We start from the raw sequence: 24723 nt of genomic DNA, 5'->3' as shown, positions 1-24723 counted from the left end.
TACCCCAGCTAGCTGCCTCCTTGAAAACTTGATACTTTGGAGTTTATCATTAACTTTTATTTAAATCCTTCAGCAAGTTTTCAATCCATAGGACAATACTTCTTGCTAAAGCTCACCTGTACTGAGTGTGAGATTTCATGAAATAGTATCAACTGCTGTAACAGAAGCCAAACATTTTATCTACAACTTTCCCTGCATCCAGTAATTTTGCAATTTGGGAGCGGGAAGGGGAGTAATCAAGATCTTACAGTAAGAGCTATTCTTCACAAACTCATACTACTTATTGTTCAAGATTCCTTTACTCCCTAGAAGTTATGTGATTTTCTTTCCATGATTAAAGTGGGTCTTTCAATGCCATTCTCAGTGGATCCTCAATGAGGTCCTGAAGCAAAGGGTGTGTTCAAGGATTACTCTAAGCACTAATCATCAGTTAGAAGTTATAAATTAAAAGCTGTTCTGACTCAGAAATTTCAAGTATTGAACAGGAAGGTTCTTGCAGTAGCCACTTGTCTGCAGCCTTGATATTTTATACAGTAATGTGAAATGCAGGCAAACCTTAGCATGTTGAAAAAAGGCCTTGATTTGGTGACACACAGGATGCAAATACAAAACACAGGATAGCTTTCGCAAAGACTGAGTTATTCATCTATTTTTGTTCTGTTCCTCTGACTTCCTTTTCTCCTCTCCCGTCAGTCAGCGTAACAGAGTTGTCTCAGAAAAATCTACTGTATTAGCAACTCTTCTCACACATCATCACAATCAAACAGTGATCAAGTATCAGCCATGCATCCATTGGCACGCACACACCAACTCACCACTGCAATATTATTAATGTTCATTTTTACTACAGAATTTCCTTCATGTATAGGAATAATCCCTTTGAGAGGCGATGGATTCCTTGTTTTCTATTAGATACAGATTTAAGGCATTAATTACCATTATTACAAGCATCCTTGTTGCTTTTGCAGGAGGAGGAGACCTGATGGCAGGGAGCAGTAGATTTCCAGAGTTCATTGGTGACTGCTGGTTGATTTTCACTAGTCCTGGTTACATCTGAACTGGTGATGTTTATCCCATATACACCATCCTGGTACACTAGAGATGGATTTGATCTGTTGAGACTGTTTAGCGACATCTGTACTAAAGCTTCATTTATGAAGAATGAATTTTCAGCACATAAGCTCTCCGATTGATTATGTCCTATTATCTGCACAAGAGAAAACCAGGAAAACATGTAGTTAACTACTTCATCTTTGCCTAACATCATGAGTCCCCTTCTTATACTAGCTGCCAGTAAGGGTGAAATTCATAACAAATGCCCACTTTATTCAGCAGGTGCTAGGATGAACACATTAAGCCATTTGTGTGGTATCAGAATAATCAGCAAGAGTCTGCTAAATAATGTCTCAACTCCGTTCATAACACAAGAAAACCAATCAATGTTTGCCAAATGGAAAATAACAAAGGGCCAGATCCAGGGAGGAGCTGAGCTTTTGCTGCTCACTTTGAAGGGGTTAAACTCTGTCCCTCTGCTCAACATTGGACCATGCCACTTAGAAAGAATGAGCAGAAATGGCAAGACAACCACTCCAGTTGCAAATTCATAGAGGCTTTTTAAAAGTCATCAGTGTCTTCTTTTCAAGCAGCTCTTAAGAGTGTCATTCTTTCAACAGGCAGAGAGGGTTTGTTAATACATGAGGCCACCACTGAGACAGCCTTCGGGGACAAAGACTGAATTTCAGCCATAGCAATGAGGAGTTTATAGATTTTAGTTAAAGGAATGGGAAGAAGAAACTTGATCCCGTGGGCTGCCTAGATCGCTCTGGTGTTCTTCTCTCTCCATCACAGTCTGTTAGCATTTCTCCCACCCATTAGAACATTCCAATAGACACCCCCAGCCCCTCCATAACAGCTGATGGGCAGACTCTTTTTTGTCATCTCTTTTAGTAAGTCCTGCCCAGTGAGCCAAAGTACATTGGAAACTGAAATAATCTTCAGCTGCACCAGTGCTCAGACTGGTAAGCATACAGATTTAGTCACATTCACACTGCTTTCTCCGGGGTTAGATCAAATAGGGAGGTGAGTGGGAGGAGGCCCTCACTTGCCTCTCATTTTGAGCGCTGGCCAGTACCAAGCCTCAGCTGGGGCTGGTCAGGGACATATGTGGTTTTCTGCCAACTTTTTGCTCTCTGGCCCCCAACTCCCAGGATTGTTGGGGGGGAGAGGGGGCGCAAAAAGCAATTTGGTTCTCTTCATAGCTCAGAGCAGTCTCAGGGATTCTGCAAATTGTGTCAACTGACAATGGCCCCCACCAGGCCATTATACCATCAGGGTTCACTGGCCTGAAGCACAACCCCTCCTGCCCACATCTAAGATGCTGTTTGTGAGAGAGGGTGACACAGAGGAGGTTTTATACCCAACAGGGAAACTCCCAGCTGCTCACTTGAGCCAGCACTGTTGCAAAGGGACTGGAGCAATTGCTGAGGATCTGTCCCTTAGAAATTTCTAGACAGTCTGCACCCCACACATGGATATAGCCTTCCTCTGAGAAACAAGGGGGTTCTATTGTTCCAGAAAACTAAACATTTCCCCAACTATTTAATGGGAAAGAAGAAGTGGCAGAGTAAAATGTGGACATGATGATTCTTTCTATTCCTCACGTTTATACCCATGGGCCGAGTGTCATTCTGCAGTGCTCCCAGCCTATGGGAAACCCTTGGATGCTCCTGAAGCTAGGTCCCATACACACCAACTCAACAAGTTGCCAAATGAAGTATCAGACGTATCTCAGAAAACACTTTCTGCAATTTCAGCATCTTAAGTTTAGGTCACCATAATAATATAGACTGGCTTAGAGGAAAATTATTGAAGGGAAATCATGTACCTCATTGCTCCCTGAAGATGGAAATGCTGCAGGCAGACTGCTCTGGCGGCTGTGTTTCCAGTGCCACAATATCTTTTGTTGCATCTTCACGTTGTCTCTTTCCTTTTCCACCATCCTCTGGCCCTCCCTAAGCCTTTCCAGGTTCTGCTGGAACTCTTGCAGCTGAAGCTCCAATTCTCCCCGGTTCTGGTGAAGAAGCTCTTCCTGACACAGGCAATCTCTCTCCCTCTCCTGCAGCTGATTCTCTCTTATCTCCTGCTCCCGTTGCTGCTGGTCACACTCGCGGGACCAACGCTGCTGCTCCTGTTGAAACTGTTGCTGAAGTTTGTGTATATTTGCCAGTTCTTCCCTTTGTTTTTCCAAATTTCGGTATTTTTCCTGGTCTAGCAGTAGGTTTCCACGAGAACTGTGACCCCGATTGGTCCTTTCGTGCTCGTGCAGCACTATCTTATGGATCTCCACGTAACTGTCCTGGATGGTTAAGGCTGCCTAGTAAAACCAAATATTAATGTCCACCTGGTTTTGAATTAATTTTTAATAAACATTAGGTAAAAATATTACTATTTTCCTTAAGCGTCAGCACTCAAATGCTTCTTTGGAGTCTATTCATCATGAACATAAGAACAGCCATACTGGGTCAGACCAAAGGTCCATCTATCCCATTATCCTGTCTTCCGACAGTGTTCAATGCCAGGTACCCCAGAGGGAATATACAGAACAGGTAATCATCAAGTGATCCATTCCCTATCGCCCATTCCCAGCTTCTGGCAAACAGAGGCTAGGGAGACCATCCCTGCCCATCCTGGCTAATAGCCATTGATGGACCTATCCTTCATGAATTTATCTAGTTCCTTTTTGAACCCTGTTATAGTCTTGGCCTTCACAACATCTTCTGGCAAAGAGTTCCACAGGTTGACTGTGCGTTGTGTGAAGAAATACTCCCTTTTATTTGTTTTAAACCTGCTGCCTATTAAAAGTACAGAATTCTGTATTCATGCATGTTCTGAGAGACATTTTGTAATGAATTGAATTTCACTCTTTTTCAGGGAGTTTCTAGTTAGTGATGAATATTATCATCTAGTTTTTATATTACAGACATGTCCAGAAACCCAAATTAGGATCAGGGCCTCATTGTTCTAGATGCTGTATTGTAATAATAATAATAGAGAGAAAGAGCTTATGCAGATAAACCTGAAATGAAGCTTTTCATCAGTAGATTTCAAAGAGCCTTATAAAGGAGGTCTGTATCTTCAATCCCATTTTACAGATAGGGAAACTGAGTCACGGAGTCATAGACTTGCCCAAGGTGGCCCAGCAGGCCAATGGCATAGTGAGGAATAAAACCCCAGGCCTCCTGAGTCCCAGTCAAGTGCTCTATCCCCGAGGCCACACAATCCTTGTCCCAAAAGAGTTCACAGAGAAAAAGGATGGTTCAATGGTTAGGGCACTAGCCTAGAACTTGGGAGATCTGGGTTCAAGTCCCTGCGCTGCCCCCCACTTTGGGCAAGTCACTTAGCCTCTCTGTGCCTCAGTTCTCTCATTGTAAAATGGGGACATACAGCACTTCATATCTCACAGGGGTGTTGTAAGGAGAACTACATTCATGACTGTGGGGTGCTCAGCTACTACATGAATGAGGTCCGCGTAAGTACATAGCAGAAAAAAGCCCTGTTTATTTTGTTATAGAGTAACTACTTCTTTCACTAAGAGCTGTACTTAAGCAGTTAAGCAACAGCCTGCGTTGGGGCTGGAGCTGCTGAGGGAATCCAGTTCAGCAGGAGTCACCTGAGGCTTCCAAGTGACTCCATTATAGTTCCTCGAAGGTTGCCGGGGAAATGCAGCCTGGTGCATTTAGCTGGGTGCAGTGTGCACTTCCCAATTTCCCTGACACTTGCTTACTGTACTGACTCAGCTGCATTGCTTAGTTTGGAAGATGGGAAGGGCCAGGCTTCTCTCTCTCCTGGCTCCTCTCTGCTCCCCATGGCTGCTACTACAACAGAAGTAAACTATCACAGTTCTTAACATTAGGGAGTGATTATGGCTGGTCCCTGTGCAGAAATTTAAGGGGTGGCAAGATCACAGTGCCCTCACCCAGGAACATTCTCCCACAGCCAGGCCCAGTCTGGGTCTACAATGGTGAAGTTGTAGAAATGATAAAGTAATTAACTATCAATTTCGTATTTTGACAAAATATTGTATTTTGAAATGTTTAGGGAAGGAAATTCTTTAGCCATTAGATAAAATAGATAGATACTCTGGCAAGTGGGAAAAGATCAGTGGCTCTGCCTGCCCATTATGCCCTAAATCTTACAATAAATGACAACAGAACTGTGCATGTATACAGGGACCCTCATTCAAAAGTATCAGGCCTGGTCTCCGCTTAAAAATTAGATCCACCCAGCTATGTCACTCAGGACTGAGATAAATTTTGAACCCTGATTGCCATGGACAGGTTAACCAAACCCGCAGTGTAGATACAGCGATATCGATGGAAGAATTCTTCCATCAACCTAGTTACTGCATCTTGGAGATAGGGATTAACTACATCAACAGAAAAAGCTTTCCACTGATGCAGGAAGTGTCTACGGCCATGTAGACGCTTGTGGAGTAGACAGCTATGCCACTGTCGTGCTTGTAAAGTAGATGTAGCCTCAGATACTTTGCAAACAGTAATTAATTAGGCCTCACAACACCATTGAATGTAGTCAAGCAATTATTAGCGCCGGTCCAAATATTTGGACTGAAAAATTTCCCATGGGAAAAGATGGTTTTATCAAAATTAAAATTTTTAATGGGAAAAATGTCATTTTTACTTTTTTTTTTTTTTCCAATTTTTCTTCAACAAAAAAAACATTTCATTTCAAAATGTCAAAAATGTGTCATTTTGATCATAAATGTCAACATTTTGTGTTTCAAAGTTTCTGAATCAAATTTTTTTGGCACTTTTCCTTCCAGGAAAATTTTTGATATTTCAACATTTTGTCTTGATGTGAGATGAAAACTAATGTTGAAATATGAAATTTTTCTGTGGGATGGAAATTCCACTTTTTGACCAGTTTGGGTAATTGTATCCTGTTTACAGTTATGAGGTTAAATAATATAGCCAAGATCAGACAGCTGGCAGTAGAACCCAGAAGTCCAACACCCAGTAGGTTATTCTAAGCATTAGACAAAACTGTTCAATTACTGGTTAACCATATCACAATCATGTTAGGAGTCAGGAATCTATTATGCAAGAGCTAGCTGTGCAATTTACATAATCTGGGAAGTGTTTTAATTTAAATATCCAGATTTTCCAAGATTCTGAATGGTATATGGAAAGGAGATAAAGTGCAATTTGACTGATTAGTTTAGATCCTCCATCTTATTTTCTCCACAGCCCTTTGGATTGTACACGTCTGTCTTGGAAAAAGTTTTCCAAAGAAGCATTCTTCTAAGTTCTTGGAAGGAGAATATCATTATAGCATAATATAAACCAACACATATTATATTGCTTTATTATTTAAATTATGCAACAGTAAAAAGTCAATAGAATGTAACATGGTGACAATGTCTGAAAGAAGGGCAAGATAAAGAAACTTCTTCTAAAGGGAAACATTAATAGATGTATTACTGTACAAAGTTAACAGAGTAATCACCTGTATGCTGTACAAGAGGCGGGTTAAATTCTGGATTGCTTGTACAATCTGGAAAATAAGAGAAGGATTTTCAAAACTATGAAAACTGTAAAGTTTAACTAAATAATACATTCATATTTGAACTTTATACTCACCTCTGTTGGTGTGGAACCTGAGAAATTCATGCATTCAACCTACAATAAATATGAATACATATAGCTGTGAATAGCTGTTATAAACTTTGAAATAGGATAGTCTAGGTAATGTTTTTTCCTAGCCCAAATACTCATATTGCTAATTCATGCAATACTAAGTCAAACCTTTTTATGTGTCATGTGACAAAAGACAGGAACAGTAATCTATGAAGACTAATAATTCACCAACACCAGAAATTACTTGGAAATCACTAGCGATCCCAAGGACAACTGTAAAAACAAAAGTATTTCATCCACAATTTTAATCCCCATGTGGACAACTCCTGCAAAGAAATGATATTTCCATTAACACTTTGTTTCCTTGACAATTTTGCAAATACAGTATCCTGATTACAATATGTACAGTGAGTGACTTGTGTGACTTACAGTCAGTTCTAACAGATTTCTGAAGAACTACAAACTATGTATTAACACAGCAAGAAACCACAACAGGGTTTATATTAGCAAACTAGGGTGAATGCCTTAACTGTGTTATGAGGCATGAAGCAGAAGGGTGAATGCATTCAGCCCCCTGAAAAGTACATCAAAGCCTACTAATATGCATCCTGTCAAGGCTTGTTGCTATTAGAGCTGGGTCATTAATTCTACATTTCTTTTTTTTCTAAGAACCTTTTTAAAATTTGGGAGTAAGGATTTGGGCCGGAGTGGAGAAGTTACCCACAAGCCTTCCATCATGAAAAACAGCTCCTTTGAGAAGGATGAGGAAAAACAAATAGAGAAGAAGCCAAACACAATCCTTTCTAGACTACTTTGAGTATACTTGCTATGTGATTACTGTTGCACCGTTTTTGGTTGCCTAGAATATCTGGATTCTCTCTCACTTCTCCATGACAACAGCAGCATCTTCAACAGCACTTTGTGGACCAAAACTCACTGCTGAGTCTTACTTTCCATTATAAAGAGTAAATTAGGGGCCTGATTTAGTTTTGATATCCAAAAGTGAGAACAGAAAGGGAAAGGCCACAAGCTGCTGCTGAGAATGCAGCCAAGGTCAGGGGGGAAGTGGAAACATTAAACTTGATACATTTTCCCCTCCCTTTCCCTCTCTATCTTCTCTCTGTCTTCCCTCCCCACTGTAAACACTAACTGAAAAGCTGCTCAGCTCTGTAGCAGATTCCCGACTGAAGTCCCAATGCAGCGGGAGCACTAAAAAATAGAAGAGCTGCCAACTCCCCTTCTGGCCCGGCTGCAGAGCTGAGCAGCACTGAAGCAGCAGCTGGGCAGCTTTGGTTAAGGTTTGGTTTGAGGCAAAGAAAGGGGGACAAGGAAGAGGGAAGGGGAAAGAGAAGGACAGGAGGGAAGGTTGGCACAGAAAGCAGGGCAGAGAGGGATTGCTGTAAAATCCTACAGCTCTTACGTTAAATGGAGAAAGAGGAGTATCTATGGGGGGAAAGATGACCAACCATTCCCCCTTATTTATTCTTATTAAACCTTTTGAATTCCATATAATGGGCATGAGCTGGAACTGAGATCACAGCTGGGCCTGGATGGCAGTTGATATCACTAAAAAGTGCCGAATGGGCCAATCAGAACATAGCATTGGACAATCCGTGCCCATGACCATCCTCTAAGAAAGGTTTGAGAGCGTCAGCTGCCCTTGAAATCCCTTGTCTCTTCTCTTGTGTGTGCTTGTTCTGCCACCTCCTGGTGGCTGATTTATTACACAGCAAGAAGCTCTGGTTCCCAGCCGTTTTGCCTTGGAAGCCCATAGTCTGCAATTGGTCTGAATGTGTCTCCTCAAACCCCAGGTGGGATTGGTGCATCTCACATAGTTTTTGTTCATTCTCTCTCTTTTACCCCTCTGATCTCTTTTTTCCTTTTTGTCTTTTCCCTGCCATTTCTAAGCATTTTTACAATGTAGCTTTCCATGTTTAATATTTTCCCTCATCTTTCTCTCTCTCTCTCTCTCTCTCCCGCTTTCCCCCTTTTTCTGCTTCTCTGTAAAGCTCCCAGTTTGCCCCTTCTCTCTATAGGAAGGCTTTAGTTTTCGCTCAATTTTGATCCCCGTTCTAACTTTCTGAAAAAGCATCTTACTGCTGCCTGAAATGTTTCCCATGTATGCTCTGTCAGGGAGAGATTTTTCAGTCCAACAGTTTGGAACTAATTGCATGAGTTGTTTAAAGAGTTAAGGGATTTTGCAATATTGGTAGTTTCTCTTATTTTGAAATTGTTCTGTTTTGTGTCCACTTAAAATTCAAAAGTGACTTGGTGTAAGAACACCAAGTCTGTTTTACATGGGAGTTGGGAGTGAGGTGAAAGTCACCCTGGTAAGGACAGCCAGCACAAGTCCTGTTTGTGCCATCCAAGATCTATGCCAAGCAGGGGCTTTCACTACCCTGTGTCAGAGAGGGGAGTGGAGGGAGTCCCATTATCCGCCCAACATAGGTTAGTGTTAAGTAGCAGGTCAGGATGGATCCAGGAACCTTAACACTGCACAACTGGCACAGAGTGGCCCTGCAGCTGCTGCTCTAAGCCCACAGGCTTGTAAGGCTGCCACAGTTAGCTCCAGTGACCTTCATTTCATTTCATTTATTTATTTGGGCTTAATAAAATGCACCCATCCAGTGCTGTGGGCACAGATACAGTCCTTAAATACCACGTTATTATTCTTTATTTATCTGCACTGCAGGAACCTCCAGTCTGGATTGCAGAGCCCATTGGGGTGGGTGCTATACAAACACACAGGAAAATAGATCATTTACAGTACCTTATCCCCCATCAGAGAGCCTGCCACTTCATTCACGGCATGACAAATCCTGGGACTGAAGTCACAAGACTCTTCATCTCCTTTTATTTCTGTAACTAGTGATGAAAACCCAACAAAAGGTGTGGGATAGACAGAAAAATAAGAAAAATGCTAAACATTACACAGTACACTCCTTTTCTGAATAGAGAAACAAACAGCACACCATGTGTTAAACTTACAGTATGCTGAAACTACAGATTTACATAAATTGTCCCCAACCCATACATAGATGCTGATGGGAAATACAACTGTGAAAGAGAAGGTGGCATTTCTTCCTTTTCTATCTCAAAAAATAAGAAATGCCCCACTTGTAAAAAAACTTCACTGTATCAGTAGTTTTACAGCGTTTAGTACCAGAATTTTCAACTGGTTAAGAAATCTACACTGTATAATAGCTCTAATGATTGGAATGTCAAGCTCTGTACATCGTCTGATTTATAGGGCCTCTCATGAAAGTCAGCAGAAATTATTTAAAAGGCAATATATGCTTGCTATGGAGTTCAACAGTAAAGACAAGATAGTGCATTTTATACAGATATGAAATATTAATGTGGACTGGAGGAAGGTACACATCAAGGCAGATCCTCACCTGGTATAAATTATCCACTGACTTCAATGAAGCTATGCCAATGTACAGCAGCTGAGGATCTGCTCTGTGGTACTTTTTTATTACTACTATATTGTTCTTTATTGACCCTAGACTGTTATGGATTGCAGAAGGCTGGGAAACATCCTGAGACAATTAGTACTGTTATCTGGGCAAGTAAAAGTGTCATGTTTTACTTACGAGTAGGAGATTCAAATATTTCATTTGCACTAAGTGTGTGTGTCAAGCTTGGTTCTCCAGTACTCTCCTCTGATGACCTGTTTGTGTCATTTGCTTGTGATGATGTTACAGCAACATGGAGGCTTTCAGCTGGAGAGGAAAATATGTGTTACAGAAACCAATGAAACAGCTGCATTCTACATAAATAATTACAGTATTTTTGTACTGGAAAGTGATCCCCTTGGGAACTGCTGTAACATTAAACTCAAAACCCAGATGTTTAAGGCACCGTCAAGAGCAACAGAGATGGGAAGGAAAATCAAAATTAAAAATGGGCAGAAAAAGGAGGATGTGTGTATGCTCTATTATACTTAATTGTAAGTGACTTACACAGGGTTCCCATGTACATTATTGTTTTTATTCTATAAGCAAGAGATAATTATCTCGTAAGATGCACCCTCAGAGAGGTCAGGTTCCACTATGAAAATGGAGATACATCTTTCCAGCATCTATGTAATACCTTCTTGGCAACTGATTAACTTACTTCGAACTTGGGGCTTTTCATTGTAAATCTATGTATTTCTCAGTAGACAGAATGATAATATTATACTCAGACAGTACATTTAATTCAAATATGACTTGTTCGAAATAATATTAGAAGAAAATATTCTTCCATCATGAACACCTCCAAAACATGGACAAGTTTTTTCCTATAGATTTCACCCATCATCAGTCAGAGTTTCCTTCTTTGACAGGGTTGGGTGTGGGGGGGAAGCAGTAGATGTGCTACATCTTGAGTTCAGTAAGGCTTTTGACACAGCCCCACATGAAATTCTCATAAGCAAACTATGAAAATGTGATCTAAATGAAATTACTATAAGGCAGGGGCACAACTGGTTGAAAAACCATACTCAAAGAGTAGTGATCAATTGTTCACTGTCAAACTGGGGTCCTGCAGAGGTCTGTTCTGGGTCTGGTACTATTCAACATTTTCATTGATGAGTTGGATAACAGAGTGGACCGTTTATTTATAAAATTTGTGGAGAACGCTAAGATAGGAGAGGTTGCCAGCACTTCGAAAGATGGGATTAGAATTTAAAATGACCTGGAGAAACCGGAGAATTGGTCTGAAATCAACAAGATGAAATTCACTAGAGAAAAGTGAAGAGTACTATGCTTGGGAAGGAAAAATCAAATGTACAACTACAAAATGGGGACTAATTGGCTAGGCAGTAGTACTACTGAAAAAGATCTGGGATTTATAGCAGATCATAAATTGAATATGAACCAACGTGATGAAGTTGTGAAAAAAGCTAATATCGTTCTGTGGTGTATTGACTGGAGTGTCGTATGCAAGACACAGGAGGTAACTGTCCCAATCTTCTTTGCATTGGTGAGGCCTCAGCTGGGTACTGTGTCCAGCTTTGGGTTCCACAATTTAAGAAAGATGTGGACAAACTGCAGAGAGCCCAGAAGAGAGCAACAAAAATGTAAAAGGGTTAGAAAATCTGACCTATGAGAAAAGGTTAAAAATTGGGCATGTTTAGTCTTGAAAAAAGCAGACTGAGGGGGGACCTAATAACAGTTTTCAAATATGTCAAGGGGTGTTATAAAGGGGACAGTGATCGACTGTTCTCCATGTCCACTGAAGGTAGCACAAGTAGCTATGGGCTTAATCTGCAGCAAGGGAGGTTAGATATTAGTAAAAGCTTTCTAACTATAAGGGTAGTTAAGTTCAGGAATAGGCTTCCAAGGGAGATTGTAGAATCCCCAGCATTGAAGGTTTTTATGAACAGGTTAAACCTCTCAGGAGTGGTCTAGGTTTACATGGTCCTTTTTCCAGCCCTACATTTCTATGACTCCATAAAACATGCAACCCAGAGCACCACCTCCCACAGCACTAGGGTAGACGTTTCTTGGAGGTCTCTTATCCAGCTATTCACATAGCTCAAACCTGCTGAGCTTTTGAGACCTTGCTAAACCATACCATAAAGCAATATGGCTGCAAATTAAGTGGATATCAATGGATTATTTACTTCAAATACCTCCCTCGGGGCCTATCTACATCATAGGAGCTGACTCCGGAGATGCTCCAGGGCTGCAGCACCATGGAAAAAAAATTAGTGGGTGCTTAGCACCCAGCAGCAGCCAAGCTGCCCCCCCCCAGCACCTCCCACCCATCCGTGGTGTGCAGGAGGCGCTGGGAGGGAGGGGGAAGAGTGGGGACAAGGCACACTCGGGGAAGGGGGCGGAGCTGGGCAGGGGCATAGCGGGGGTGGGAAGAGGTGGGGCGGGCCTGGGGGAAGGGGTGGAGTGGGAGCAGGGCCTGGGGCTGAGCAGGGGTTGAGCACACCCAGGGAAAGTTGGAAGTCGGCATCTGTGATCTACATAGTCGCTGCTTCATTTCCTTCTAGACAATCTCACCTTCCCTGAGTGCTGCTGCCAACAATGAGGAAGCCTGTGGCATTTCTCCAGAGTCAGGTTTGATAAGGAGATGTGGTTCCACATGGACATCCTCAAATCCACTCATATCTCCAAGCTCTGCATAGATATGCAGCTTATCTTCCAAATAACTGCAGATCTGCTGGTCCTGGTTACTCAGAGATTCTATTAACCAAATTTGGACATATTATGTTAGCAATAACACCATTCTGTTCTGAAGGTAAAGTACGCTCCCCACTCCTCCTCTTATCCATCTGCCACATTATCATTGCTAATTCAAAGCTACTACATACCTACAAACAAAGCCAGGGAGTGACTCAGCTTGCATGATACCTTTTGTAAACTGAAAGGGACAAGATTCATTCCATCCATGGTCTGCACTGATAAAAGCTGACCCAGATCCTGACAAAGTCCCCACAGCTGCAGAAAGTCTGACTGGTAAGGAATTCTGATGACTACATTGTGGGCCCCTCAGCCATTTGATGCAGCCCCAAAAGTGGGCAATACCATGAAGGAGGCCTGGCTAAGGCAGCTAGAGGAAGTGAGGATTCAGTGAATATCTAATTAGCCTCCACCATGAGGTCCCAGTGGAGATCTAAAGTTGTCCTCCCCATTATGACCAAAGTATTCATAAGCACCCGAGTATTCATATCGTATATGCGATTGTAATCTTTGAACAAAATATGCTTTGTGAGGTATCAATAACTTGCAGGCCAATAATATCATGGTGAAATTTGTCCACCAGACAAATCGGGGGGAGGAGGGGAGAAACCTGTTTTTCAAAGACAAAATACAAGCTGGCACCTCTAGCCAGGTGTCATCAAATCTGATTGGCAATCACACATCAAGTGGCCATTCTTTGGCAGCAAAGTGGGGGAGGGAGGGAGCAGGAATAGATCAATCTACATTTTAACAAACAACAACATGGAACCTCTTTCACCAGGAGACTCTTGTCTCAATCCTCACAGCAGGAAGGAACTTTATCTAGGGATAACCCTCAGGAAAATGCATTTCAAAGGCTGCCTGGACTATAAAAGTGAGGGGCAAAAACACTCCAGACTTTCTCTCTCTCTCTCTTTCTCCCAAGAAGAGAAAGGAACCAGCGTTTGGATTTCGTGAGACATCCTGACATGAAAATTTGATCAGCAATATTGCTGGGAACCTGTGGTAAGAATTTTACCGTGAATCAAGTCTAGTTTAAGTTTTAGTTACTAGAAAGCATTTTATCTTTATTTCTCTTGTAACCATTTCTGACTTTAATACTTTGTACTTGTATTCACTTAAAATCTCTCTCTTTGTAGTTAAACTTGTTTTATATTTTAATCAAAACTAATCCAGTGTAGTGTGTAAACTGAATTGTTTGGTAACTGCAGTTAAAATAGAAAACTGTTGTAACACTGACACCTTCCAGGAGCAACAGGCCTATAATATTGGAACTGTCCAGGAGAGCGCTGCACAGTGCAAAACACACATATTTGGGGAAAGTTTGGGACTGGGAGTGTGTTGGGGTGACCCTGCAAGTGGTTACCAAGGCTGCTGGAAGTCAGAATGTGGCTGGTGTGAAGCTGGCAGGCTGCAGCTACACATAGGCACTTGGTGTGACTTGCATGCTATTTGGCTGTCTGTGAGCAGCCCAGGTTTGGAGCTACAGCAGCAAAACATTGTGAGGCACCCAAAGTTGCAGGGCAGGCAGTGACAACCCCTCACAGGTCTGGATTACACTCCTGGAATGTAATACTCAGATGCTAGCAACTCTACCACTTGCTCTCCCCTGGAGTCAATCATCCCTCGGAGCAGCAGGAAAGATGTGCAATTTGTATTTCACTGTGTCAAAAGTGCAAAGCCTAGGCCTAAATGCTGCATGTTCAGATAATATACAATGAAATAGTGACAGATGAGTTGTTATAAAGAAATACAAATCCATGTAACTACTGAACATTTAGGCTATTTCGGCAAATAAAGAACTATACCTGTTCAGTGCTTATTTGAAAACATCAATTTCTTTGGCTTTTTCAATACTTTTTCTTGTATTGATTGTAGTAGGGTAAAAATATAAAACAGGTGGATACAATGAAATATCAAAGAAATAAATGTGTCTAGGCTCAAGTCACACACGTCAAAGCACTCCCTTGCTTTACCACTTCTGAAGCTTATCAATCCAATCATCCAGAAGTCATCACTATGGTGTCTGAGCACCTGTTGTACATCCCTTTATTAGTCAGTAATGCAGATTATTCTTTACACTCCTAAATCTCTGGCACTGGGATTTTAAGCGTAGTGTAAGAGGCACTGTACCTTGACATTTTTGAATCTTGGCTGCTTTGGCCTCAGCTATCCGTCTATCCTCATCAGATTCGCTAATTTTTCCTTCTTCCTCCGGGCAACTTTAATGTTGAAATGCAAACAAAGGCAGATAAAGTAAAATCTGTATATATCACACACATACAGAAATTTTTCAGATGTAAAAAATAAAATACAATGTTAGCAACTTCTGCTCTAACAGAGAAGCAGACGCTTCTGCAGCTTCTTTTAAAATATTAAGTAGTTCAAAACTAAGCTCTGTGTTTCTCTTCACCATAGTAGGACTGCCAAAAAAAAAAAAAAAAAGGAACGCTACAGCTGTGCAAATATTTCATAACAGATCTTCAAACCTGGCAAATACTCAGTCCAACCTTAGTTCACTGAGATTTGCAAATTGGGCAAAGATTGAGACCACGCCTACTTCTGTGGGCTAATAGTATGACTTGACCCTTCCCTCCAATGTCTTTAAGAATGAATGGATGGCCCCCTCACAGCTGTAGTACTGTGAAGATATTTTGGGGGATTATGAGGAACAGATTTATCTTGTCAACTAAACCTGAGGCAGCAGGCCAGCTGGCCATCCCAAGAAGATATGAGGGAGATTTTCCAAGGACATGAGACGGTCTACAGGTCTACAGCACCCCAGATATCTTGAATACCAAAGACTAGGGAAAGGGAACCTGAGCTGGCTTGCACATGAGGTCTCATAGGGGAAGGGGAAGGGTATACAGCTTCTGACGGAAACTCTGAAAAACTCAGCTGTTTGGCCAAGTTTCACTCTGAGGTTTTGGGGTTTACTCAAAGAAAAAAATCCATTTCACCACAGAAACATACGGGTGACTCCAGTGAGTATTTAGCAATGAACTAACAGAGTAGTGGGAGCCAGATACTGATGTCAAATGAACCTGAGTCCACTTATGCCATTGCTGAATTTGGCTGTGGAGTGAAAATACACGTGAAACAAAACCAACAAGCAAAATGGCTTGCTGAGCCCCATGCAAGCCTGAACTGACAGGCTTGGCACAGCTCTAGTGATATACAATTCCGGCCATAAGATATGTGCCTTCTTCGCATGGTAAAAAGAAATACAGACACCTTCCTATACCTTTCCACTGCATCTTGAATCTGCCTCATCCAGTTATTGCGTTCTTCTTTAGAATTTGTATGAATCTCATACATCTCAGGCCCTGCAGATGAAGCACTAATCAGAAACATCCCTCTTTCTTCATTGGCTACCTCTCTTACGATCAGCTTCTGAAGGGATATAACTGAAGGCTTCTGGTCCTATAGAAAATAATCAACACATGCAGAAGAAAAATTATCCTATTACAAAAGATAAGCATTTTTAAAAGCACAATTGTTACTTTTTCAAATTAATCTTAGTCTTGACTTTTATGGTCACAGTGGATTTTGCCAAAGATCAGCTGGTGGACTCAAGTTTTGAATGATCAGGCAAACAAATATTCTATCAAGTATTCCTTTCAATAGTCAAATTATGATTTATTTTACACTGTCCTTGGGATAAATTATTGGGCTAAAACTGGTGTTTATATGTTAAAGAATGTGACTCTGTAGTATCATATAGACTACTTGGGTTAGTAATAATGTTTGTCTTTTTCCCTGATGTCTAATTGCATAGGCTTGTGTAGAGTTCCTCAAGGGTAAAATTTTCAAAACCATCCAAGTGATTTAGAAGCCTAAATCCCATTGATTTTCTATGAGATTTAGGCTCCAAATTCATGTAGATGCTTTTGAAAAATTTACCCACAGACATTTTATATATTTGACATATAATGTATTTATTACTATCTTTGCAATTAAAATAAATCTTCAGTTTTGCTTTACAGATTTTAAATTTACTTTTATAAAAAACTACAAGAACCTGCTCTATTATGGACCTTCATAATCAGGTGAGACACAACTTAAAAATAATTTCTCACCTCTCTTTTCTGCTCAACTCCCTCTTCTTAAAAAAGACAGTTACCTTTTCCATAACTGGTGTTCTTCAAGATGTGTTGCTCATGTCCATTCCATATTAGGTGTGTGTGCTCGCCACATGCACCGGTGCCAGAAGGTTCCCCCTCAGCAGTATCCGTAGGGGTGTGGCTCTGGCGCCCTCTGGAGTGGCACCCACATGGCGCGGCACAAGGGGCACTGCCAGCTCCCCTCACCCTCAGTTCTTTCTTGCATGAAACTCCAACAGTGGGGAAGGAAGGTAGGTCATGAAATGGATACGGTGGCCCCAGGGTGTTTCTGGGACAGGCCTGACCCTTGCACTGTGTCAGGGTCGGGTACAGCCTCACTGCTGAGTCCCTGTCCTGGGGTAGGGTGTGGGGAGGCTGCAGGGTAATCCATGCAACCAGTGTCCTGTGCTCTCTATTGCCACGTTGGAGCCTCCACATTTATTTATTGACAAACAACATTTGCAGAATTTTAAAATATTGTGCGCAGAATTTTTAATTGGTGCAGAATCCCCTCAGGAATATGGGGTGCTGTGCAGCTGTGATGGTGGGACTGTGAGGAAGGTGGTGAGCAGTGGGGAGGTGTATGGGCGGGGAATGCTGGGTGAGCGGTGTGGTGTGCAGGATGCTATGCAGTTGTGGTAGGAGGCCAGCAGGGGAGGTCTCTGGGAGGGGTGGGGGCTGGGCATAAAGATCTGTGGTGGAGGTCTCTGGGCGAGGGGTCGCTGGGCATAAGGGTGGGGCACTGGGCAGGGGAGTGGTATGGTGCAGGCCTGCCCTCAAGGGGAAGGGGCATGCTGACAGCACAGGGCTGGGCAGGCCAGTGTGCGTCTGGCAGTTGCAGGTTTGTAAACAGTGCCCTCCTGCTGGGCTGTGTGGAGCAGGGCTGCTCCTGCCGCGCTGTACCTCATTGCCCCCAGCCCGCCCTTCACTATGGAGACTGACCATCCCGCCCCCCTGCATCTTGCCCCATGGGGGCCCACAAATATGTTTGGCACCGGACCCACAGAAAGTTAATCCGGGCCTGCAGGCAAGGAACGGGGTGGGCTGCATCGCTCAACGGGGGAGATGAGCGACCTGGCGTGGGTCTTAGCTCACCCCCAGCCCTGTCCTTCCCCTTGCAGGGAGTAGGAGACCGTCCCCCACCGACCTTCTTTGACTTCTTGGCTGGAGCTGTGGATGGTGATCAGTGCTGGCTTGTCAATGGCGCTGGCGTGGCACTACGCACCGATGCCCTGGTGTTGGGTGCTGAGTTGGACCTTTGTTTTGGGGTCGGAGTGCCGTCTCCATCAGGAGCACTTTGAGTGTGATCTCACGCTCTTTCTTGGTCCTAGGTTTAAAGGACTTGCAGATTCGACACTTATCACTTATGTGCCCTTCACCAAGGCACCTGAGACAGCTACTATGCGGATTGCTCATGGACAGGGGCCATTAGAAGCGATTGCAGGGCTTAAAGCCTGGGGACCAGGGCATGCTCCGTCCTCTGCCTAAGTCCCGACAGGACTAACAAAACTCTAACGACTGCTAAGGGCTAACTAACTCAATTACTAACTATGTACACTAACTTTACAAGAACTCTAGTTCGTACGAACGACGCCTAAGCAACGCTAGTAAGAGCGGCGAACGTTCCGTGCACAGTCACTGGCGGCAAGAAGGAACTGAGGGTGGGGGGAGCTCGTGGCGCCCCTTATACTGCACCATGTGGGCACCACTCCAGAGGGCACCAGAGCCATTCCCCTACGGATACTGCTGAGGGAAATACTTCCGGCACTGGTGCATGTGGCGAGCACACACACCTACTATGGAATGGACATAAGCAAGCACTCGAAGATCAACATATACTTTAACTTTGGAAATAATCTTAGTTTTCCATATACAAATACATTTTTGCTCAGACAAGATTCCCAGCACCAGAAAAAAAAAATCAACGTTACTATCAGTATAATTGGATAACAAAACCTAGAAGAGCATCTAACTTTTAAGAAACGTGCAAATAAAATATTTAAAATACATATTAAAAATGCTGTTTATATACTTACAACAGCTGCAAATATATATTTTTGGTCTTTTTCTTGTAAAAACAGCAGCACATCAGTTAGAAGCAGGGCTAAACTGTCTTTAAAAAAAAGAGAGTGGTTTTAATGAAAGATATCACAATCAATTTCTCCTTTTAATCTGAAGACAAATCTTGATCAATGAAAACTGTTAAGAATTTTTACAGTAAACTGCAACAGAGGATCCTGTGGCACCTTTAAGACTAACAGATGTATTGGAGCATAAGCTTTCGTGGGTGAATGCCCACTTCGTCAGACGCATGCAATGCCCACTTCGTCACACACATTCACCCACGAAAGCTTATGCTCCAATACATCTGTTAGTCTTAAAGGTGCCACAGGACCCTCTATTGCTTTTTACAGATCCAGACTAACACGGCTACCCCTCTGATACTTACAGTAAACTGAGTATGAAATATCTGCATCTCATCACAATCTGCCAAAAGCAATTTCAGGCTACCGTTTTACAGCTTGTGTGAACGACAGCACTTTTAGTTGCCACCTTCCTGCAACAGAATGCTGGATCACTTGATCAGTAAGTACTAACTTGGATGGAAAAAAGGGACACTCACCAAATTGCCAGCACTTCTTCCTGAAGTGACTAGGTGTTCTTTAGAGAAATTGCATCCAAGGACAGACCCATTCTAATTTATTTTCTTGTTACTGATGCTAATGAGGCTTGATATAATCACAGCACAAGGAAATATGGGTAAAAGCATTTGTGCATTTTTTTCTAATTTATAAGCTAAACCATGAATAGATGGCTTTTAATGGGATGTTAATGACAGCAAAAAAGAAAAGTATGTATGATTAAACACTGAAGACCAAATTCTGCTCTTAGATGTACATATGTGGCTCCAGTTGAATTTGCTCCCGAGTTTTCTTCCCAAATGAAGGTGTTGCAAGTGCAGGTGAGTGTGATTTTGACACCAGAGGCCAAAATCAAATGTGAAGTACTGGGTGGTGTAAATGTACATGTCAGTATGACACGAGACAGTGTGCGTGTAAACTGCATGCTATGGGTGCAGAGGGGTAGGTTTGCAGCAAGAAATGCAAATAGCAGCAGAGTGCAAGGATCTTGTGTGATTGGTTATATCATGTCTGAATTTGGCTCCATGCCTAGGTGTACTGTGCATCACATACAAACCACAACACGTTCTGGAATTATCATGTCAGCGATTGGCAGCATTTCTTGTTCCTTTATGGTACCTTAAATTCCACTACCTCACGAACTCACATTTGTGAACTATTGTTACAATTTATTTTATCTTTTTAACCCAAATGTTAATCTTTATATATTATTTGCAAATAAAAGGCTATGGAATTTCTTTGCAAAGATGTGGTACCTTTGAAACGTCCAGTAGCAGTTTTCCAATACACCAAACCTTCATGCAAAAGTGTCCTCTCTTTCTTTTTCAAGTCCTGCTTCCTGAAAACATGGCCATTTTTCAGTTTGGTATAAGTTTTGTTTTCAATCTTATTGAGAATCTCCAGCAATTTTTGCCTTTTCTCATATTCATTGACTTTCAAGTCTACTGCTGCAATCATGTCCTTAATCAGGCAATGGGCTTTGCATAAGTCTTTATGCTCTTCTGTTCCTTCTGTATGAAACAAAGAACAGACAACATTACAGTATTCACCCTATTCAAGAGATGACATTTTTCCTGATTTTATATGATCTGCCTAACACAGTTTGAGACTTAAATCCACTGATATGTTGTAAACAGACCTGGGAAATTAATTTCTGATAAGTAATTTATTAGAAAAATATTGTCTTTTTTGTATTTGATATATGTCCCTGAGCAGTTTGTAATTATCTCAGATTTATTCAATAGTTTCCGCAAATAATTCATATACTGTTGTTTCTTTATAAGCAATTCACTTGCAGTATTCAAAATTTAGATTATACACATAGATCACATGGCATGTTGTGTCTCCTGACTGGATGAAAATAACATAGAATCTGGTTTACAGCATGAATCGTTGCATATTCTCCATTTTTGCAAATATGCCTGTCAGTTTATTGGTCACTAGAATATTCAAAGGCGGCACAGAAAGAATAGAAGCAACTTTGTATGACTATTAATGAAAAAACATTTTGTAATATTTTATGGCCCAGCACTATTTATGAGACACTTCCTTGGATTCATTTAAATAGTTTTCCAGGCTTAGTCCCAAAAAAGTTCCATATCTGACATTCAAGATCTTCTGTTAAAACAATTAGATTCCTCTGAATTTTGAGGCTTATCTGAACCTGACCTCTGAAACTTTTAAAGTCTGCCCATTCTTAACAAATATATACGCCAGACATACTGTTTGGGTGACATTTACCATGTGTAGACAGCTTAAGTGGTGCACACAGGTTTTGTGTTGGCTCTCAGCACAATTGCAAATTTCACGCTGTGGGACTATGTTGCATACATTATGCAAGAGATGTATTAAGGTTCCAGATTTGTCTCTGATATGAGGCAAAATTGAATCTATTACTCACCTTTTGAGTACTGTAGTATCCTTTCTACCAGAACTGGGTATTTTGTGATGCGCTGAGTGACAAGCAGAATGCATTCTGGGATTCCTCGACGTCGAGCCAAAAGATTGCTATTTCGCAGCTTTAAAAATAATTATGCATATTTTATTGTAAGTAGGAAAGTTACACTAAAATATTAATTTACTAGCAAAAGGCATTCGATCTACATGTGCTAAATAAATTGAAACTGAAAAAAAAATGTTAAATTATCTGCACTATCCACCGTGAAATGGGAGTATCAAGATGATATCTGACAATTATTAAGTCTATATCTACATTTCCAATTAATGCTGAGAAAGTGCAAATTATACACAAAACCAAGCTTTACATTCATTATCTGTGCCTCATTTGATATATAATCCTTTGTTTAGTGTGGAGATCTTGCCTATGCAGTCAGAGGTGGTTTAGCTGGATGTCTGAACGATATAATTTATAATTGATGAGGTGGCTCATAACTGGAATGTGTGTGTATTACAGACTGATGTTCTAATCTAAACAAAAATGAAATTTACCAGCTCTCTGATTGAGCAGGATTCTCTGTTTTTTAATAAGCTATTGCAATAGATCTATTGAATACCATGGACCTGATTCTGAAAGGGAACTCAATCCAATTTCCCACTTTGCACCTACAATTATTTGTGCCCACAAGATTGCATGAATAAAATGGGAGGTTACTTCCTAAAATCAGGCCCTGCGTTGTTTAAATCAGAACTACAAAATAATGAACATGTTTTCTGGCCACTTTGTTAACAACAGTCATATTTTTGTAAGCACTTACTTTAATAAAATTCTGGAACTTCTTGTTTTGTTGCAGCTCTTTAAAGAGATTAACAGCTTCTTTTTGATGACTACAAAATTCTCCATATATTTTCTTCATTTTATTGGCATTTTCCTCTGAAAACTGATGAAAATAATAAAGTTGTACTCAACAATAAACCTAACTGTAGAGTATGTTTAAGGATTTTTGCATACTATTGATTGTAACTTCTATTGATGTTAATGGAAATAAACCACATACGGCATCCTGACACTGCATCCTATAAATCAATGGGAGTTGTAATCTGCATGAGTAATGTAGAATCAGACCAATAGAGGCTGGAATATATATAGCAGATTGACTGTAAAAACAACTATGCACACAAGTAAGGTGAATTGGATGTGGTCTCATATATTTAATTTTAAACCTCAAACAAATCTCCTTAGATCTGCCATTAATATTACCTTAGTTTAATAAAACAGAGAATTTTAGAAGTCTACTTGTTTTAACCATTATTTGTGCTGTCATTTTCAAGTACAGTGTGCAGTGTTGTGGTCGTCATGTTGGTCCCAAGATATTGGAGAGACAAGGTGGGTGATGTACTATCTTCTATTGTACCAGCTTCTATTGGTGAGAGATACAAGCTTTCAAGCTTACACAGAGCTCTTCTTTAGGTCTGGGAAATGTACACAGAGCATCACAGCTAAATAAAAGATGGAACAGACTGTTTAGCATAAGTAGTTAGCACATATTTCAAGGGACCATTCAAGGTGAAGTGTCCCATTAACATCTTTCCAGCGGGGAGAAAGCTGGGGATGGGTAGGGTTAAGTGTGTTATGGATAGTTGTAAATAAGCCATAAATCCAGTGTCTCTATTCAGTCCATGATTTTTGGTATCTAGCAGAATTATGAATTTAAGCTCCCAGGTTCATTTTTTGCAGGTTTCCTCTGAGGATGAGGACAGATCAGCCATAGAGTGATCATTTTGTGAAAATGTTCACCCACAGGTGATACAGTGTTTTTGGCTTTTATCATTTTTCTGTGTGAGTTCACTTGAGAGTGCAGTGATTATCTGGTTTCACCCACATCGTTGTTATTGGAGCATTTAGTGCACCGATGAGGTACACCACACGTTGTGATAGGACCCATGAATCTTGGACAGTGTATTGATCGTTTGTAGCGCATTGGAGATATGTCTGCAGGTTTTGCATCTGTTATTCTGGCTAGGTCAGGTGATACTTTGAGTCCTGGTCTGTGGGGAGCTTGCTTCTAATGACATGCTTGGCGGGGCTGTTTGAAGGCCAGAAGAGGAGGTAGAGAAAAAGTTTCTTTCAGAATGTCCCCACCAAGTATGGATCATAACTGTTTGAAGATAACCCATATGGCATAGGAGCTGGAAGTCGGGGTGCTGCACCTGGCTTAAAGCTGTTTCCATCATCTACAGGGTTTATAGTTTGGTTCGATGGCTCTCAGCACCCACGCTATACAAACTGTTCCAGCACCTTGTCATATGGGTTCCAGTGTGGGGAGCTAGGTGACAACTAGAGATGTGAGGTCGATGGGGGTTTTATTTCATACTGAAGCAGGTTCTCTCAGGGCATTTGGGTGGCCCATTCCATGATGCTACTTATTTCTCTGGTGGATTGTCCTTGTTTGGTGAAGGTGCTTTTAAATGTGTTAAGGTATATACCCCAGACTTTCTCCTCAGAGCATATTCTATGATCTGAGTGCCAGGCTGTAGATAACAGGATTTCTTGGTGTGTTTAGGGTGGTTACTGGATCTGTGAAGACAGGTGTGGTGATCTGTGGATTTCTTGTATATAGCTATCTGTAGTGTTCTATTGTTGAAGCAGATTATGATATCCAGGAACTTGATGCTAATTGGGGAGTGTTCTAGAGAGAGTTTAATGGAAGGGTGGTGGTGATTGAAGTTGCAGTGGAAATCTATGAAGGAATTTAGGTCATCTAGCCAGAGGATGGAAATATCATTGATGTACCTCAGGTATATCATTGGTTCTGTGGTGCATTTGTCCAGAAATTCTTCAAGATGGTCCATGAAGAGGTTGGTAGATTGTTAGATACTTTGCTAGATACTAAAAATCAGGGATTGAATAAAAACACTGTTGTAATGAGCCAAAAATCCAATCTACAATCCATTTATCTCCCCGCCCCCACTTCCCGCCAGCTTTTTTTCCCCTTTCCCCGTTATGACTGGAGAGGTGCTAACGAGTCACTTCACCTTGAATGATCCTTTAAAATATGCATTATGCTAAACAATGTATTCCACCTTGTATTTAGATGTGACACTGAGTACATTTCCCAGACTTGAAGAACTCTGTGTAAGCTTGTCTCACCAATAGAACTTGGTCTAATAAAAGATATTACTTCACCCACTTTCAAGTACAGGTCAACACATGCAGCAGTAGCAAAACATATATCGACCAACATATATC

At 41.4% G+C, this 24723-nt stretch overlaps 1 protein-coding gene across 8 annotated transcripts in view; it reads right to left on the bottom strand.

Moving 5' to 3' along the window:
* The window catches only part of ARHGEF28 (Rho guanine nucleotide exchange factor 28), a 190044-nt gene that overhangs the window by 21673 nt on the left and 143648 nt on the right, over positions 1-24723 (bottom strand). For 7 of the 8 annotated variants that reach the window (XM_054031956.1, XM_054031953.1, XM_054031955.1 and 4 more), the window contains 13 exons: positions 22292-22414; positions 21478-21595; positions 20333-20587; positions 18972-19048; positions 16077-16255; positions 14966-15054; positions 12653-12835; positions 10250-10378; positions 9424-9518; positions 6657-6695; positions 6523-6570; positions 2885-3373; positions 937-1207 (listed from right to left, as the gene is read on the bottom strand). In XM_054031956.1, the coding sequence (XP_053887931.1) occupies positions 937-1207; positions 2885-3373; positions 6523-6570; positions 6657-6695; positions 9424-9518; positions 10250-10378; positions 12653-12835; positions 14966-15054; positions 16077-16255; positions 18972-19048; positions 20333-20587; positions 21478-21595; positions 22292-22414 (2095 nt within the window). Of the gene's footprint in view, positions 1-936; positions 1208-2884; positions 3374-6522; positions 6571-6656; positions 6696-9423; positions 9519-10249; positions 10379-12652; positions 12836-14965; positions 15055-16076; positions 16256-18971; positions 19049-20332; positions 20588-21477; positions 21596-22291; positions 22415-24723 lie in introns of those variants that run through there. The other variant, XM_054031958.1, reaches the window with a different exon arrangement.

Source organism: Malaclemys terrapin, chromosome 6, assembly GCF_027887155.1.
Source record: "Malaclemys terrapin pileata isolate rMalTer1 chromosome 6, rMalTer1.hap1, whole genome shotgun sequence".
Lineage (NCBI taxonomy): Eukaryota > Metazoa > Chordata > Testudines > Emydidae > Malaclemys > Malaclemys terrapin.
The sequence above is the reverse complement of the archived record's forward strand: the minus strand, read 5'-3'. Positions and strand labels throughout refer to the sequence as shown.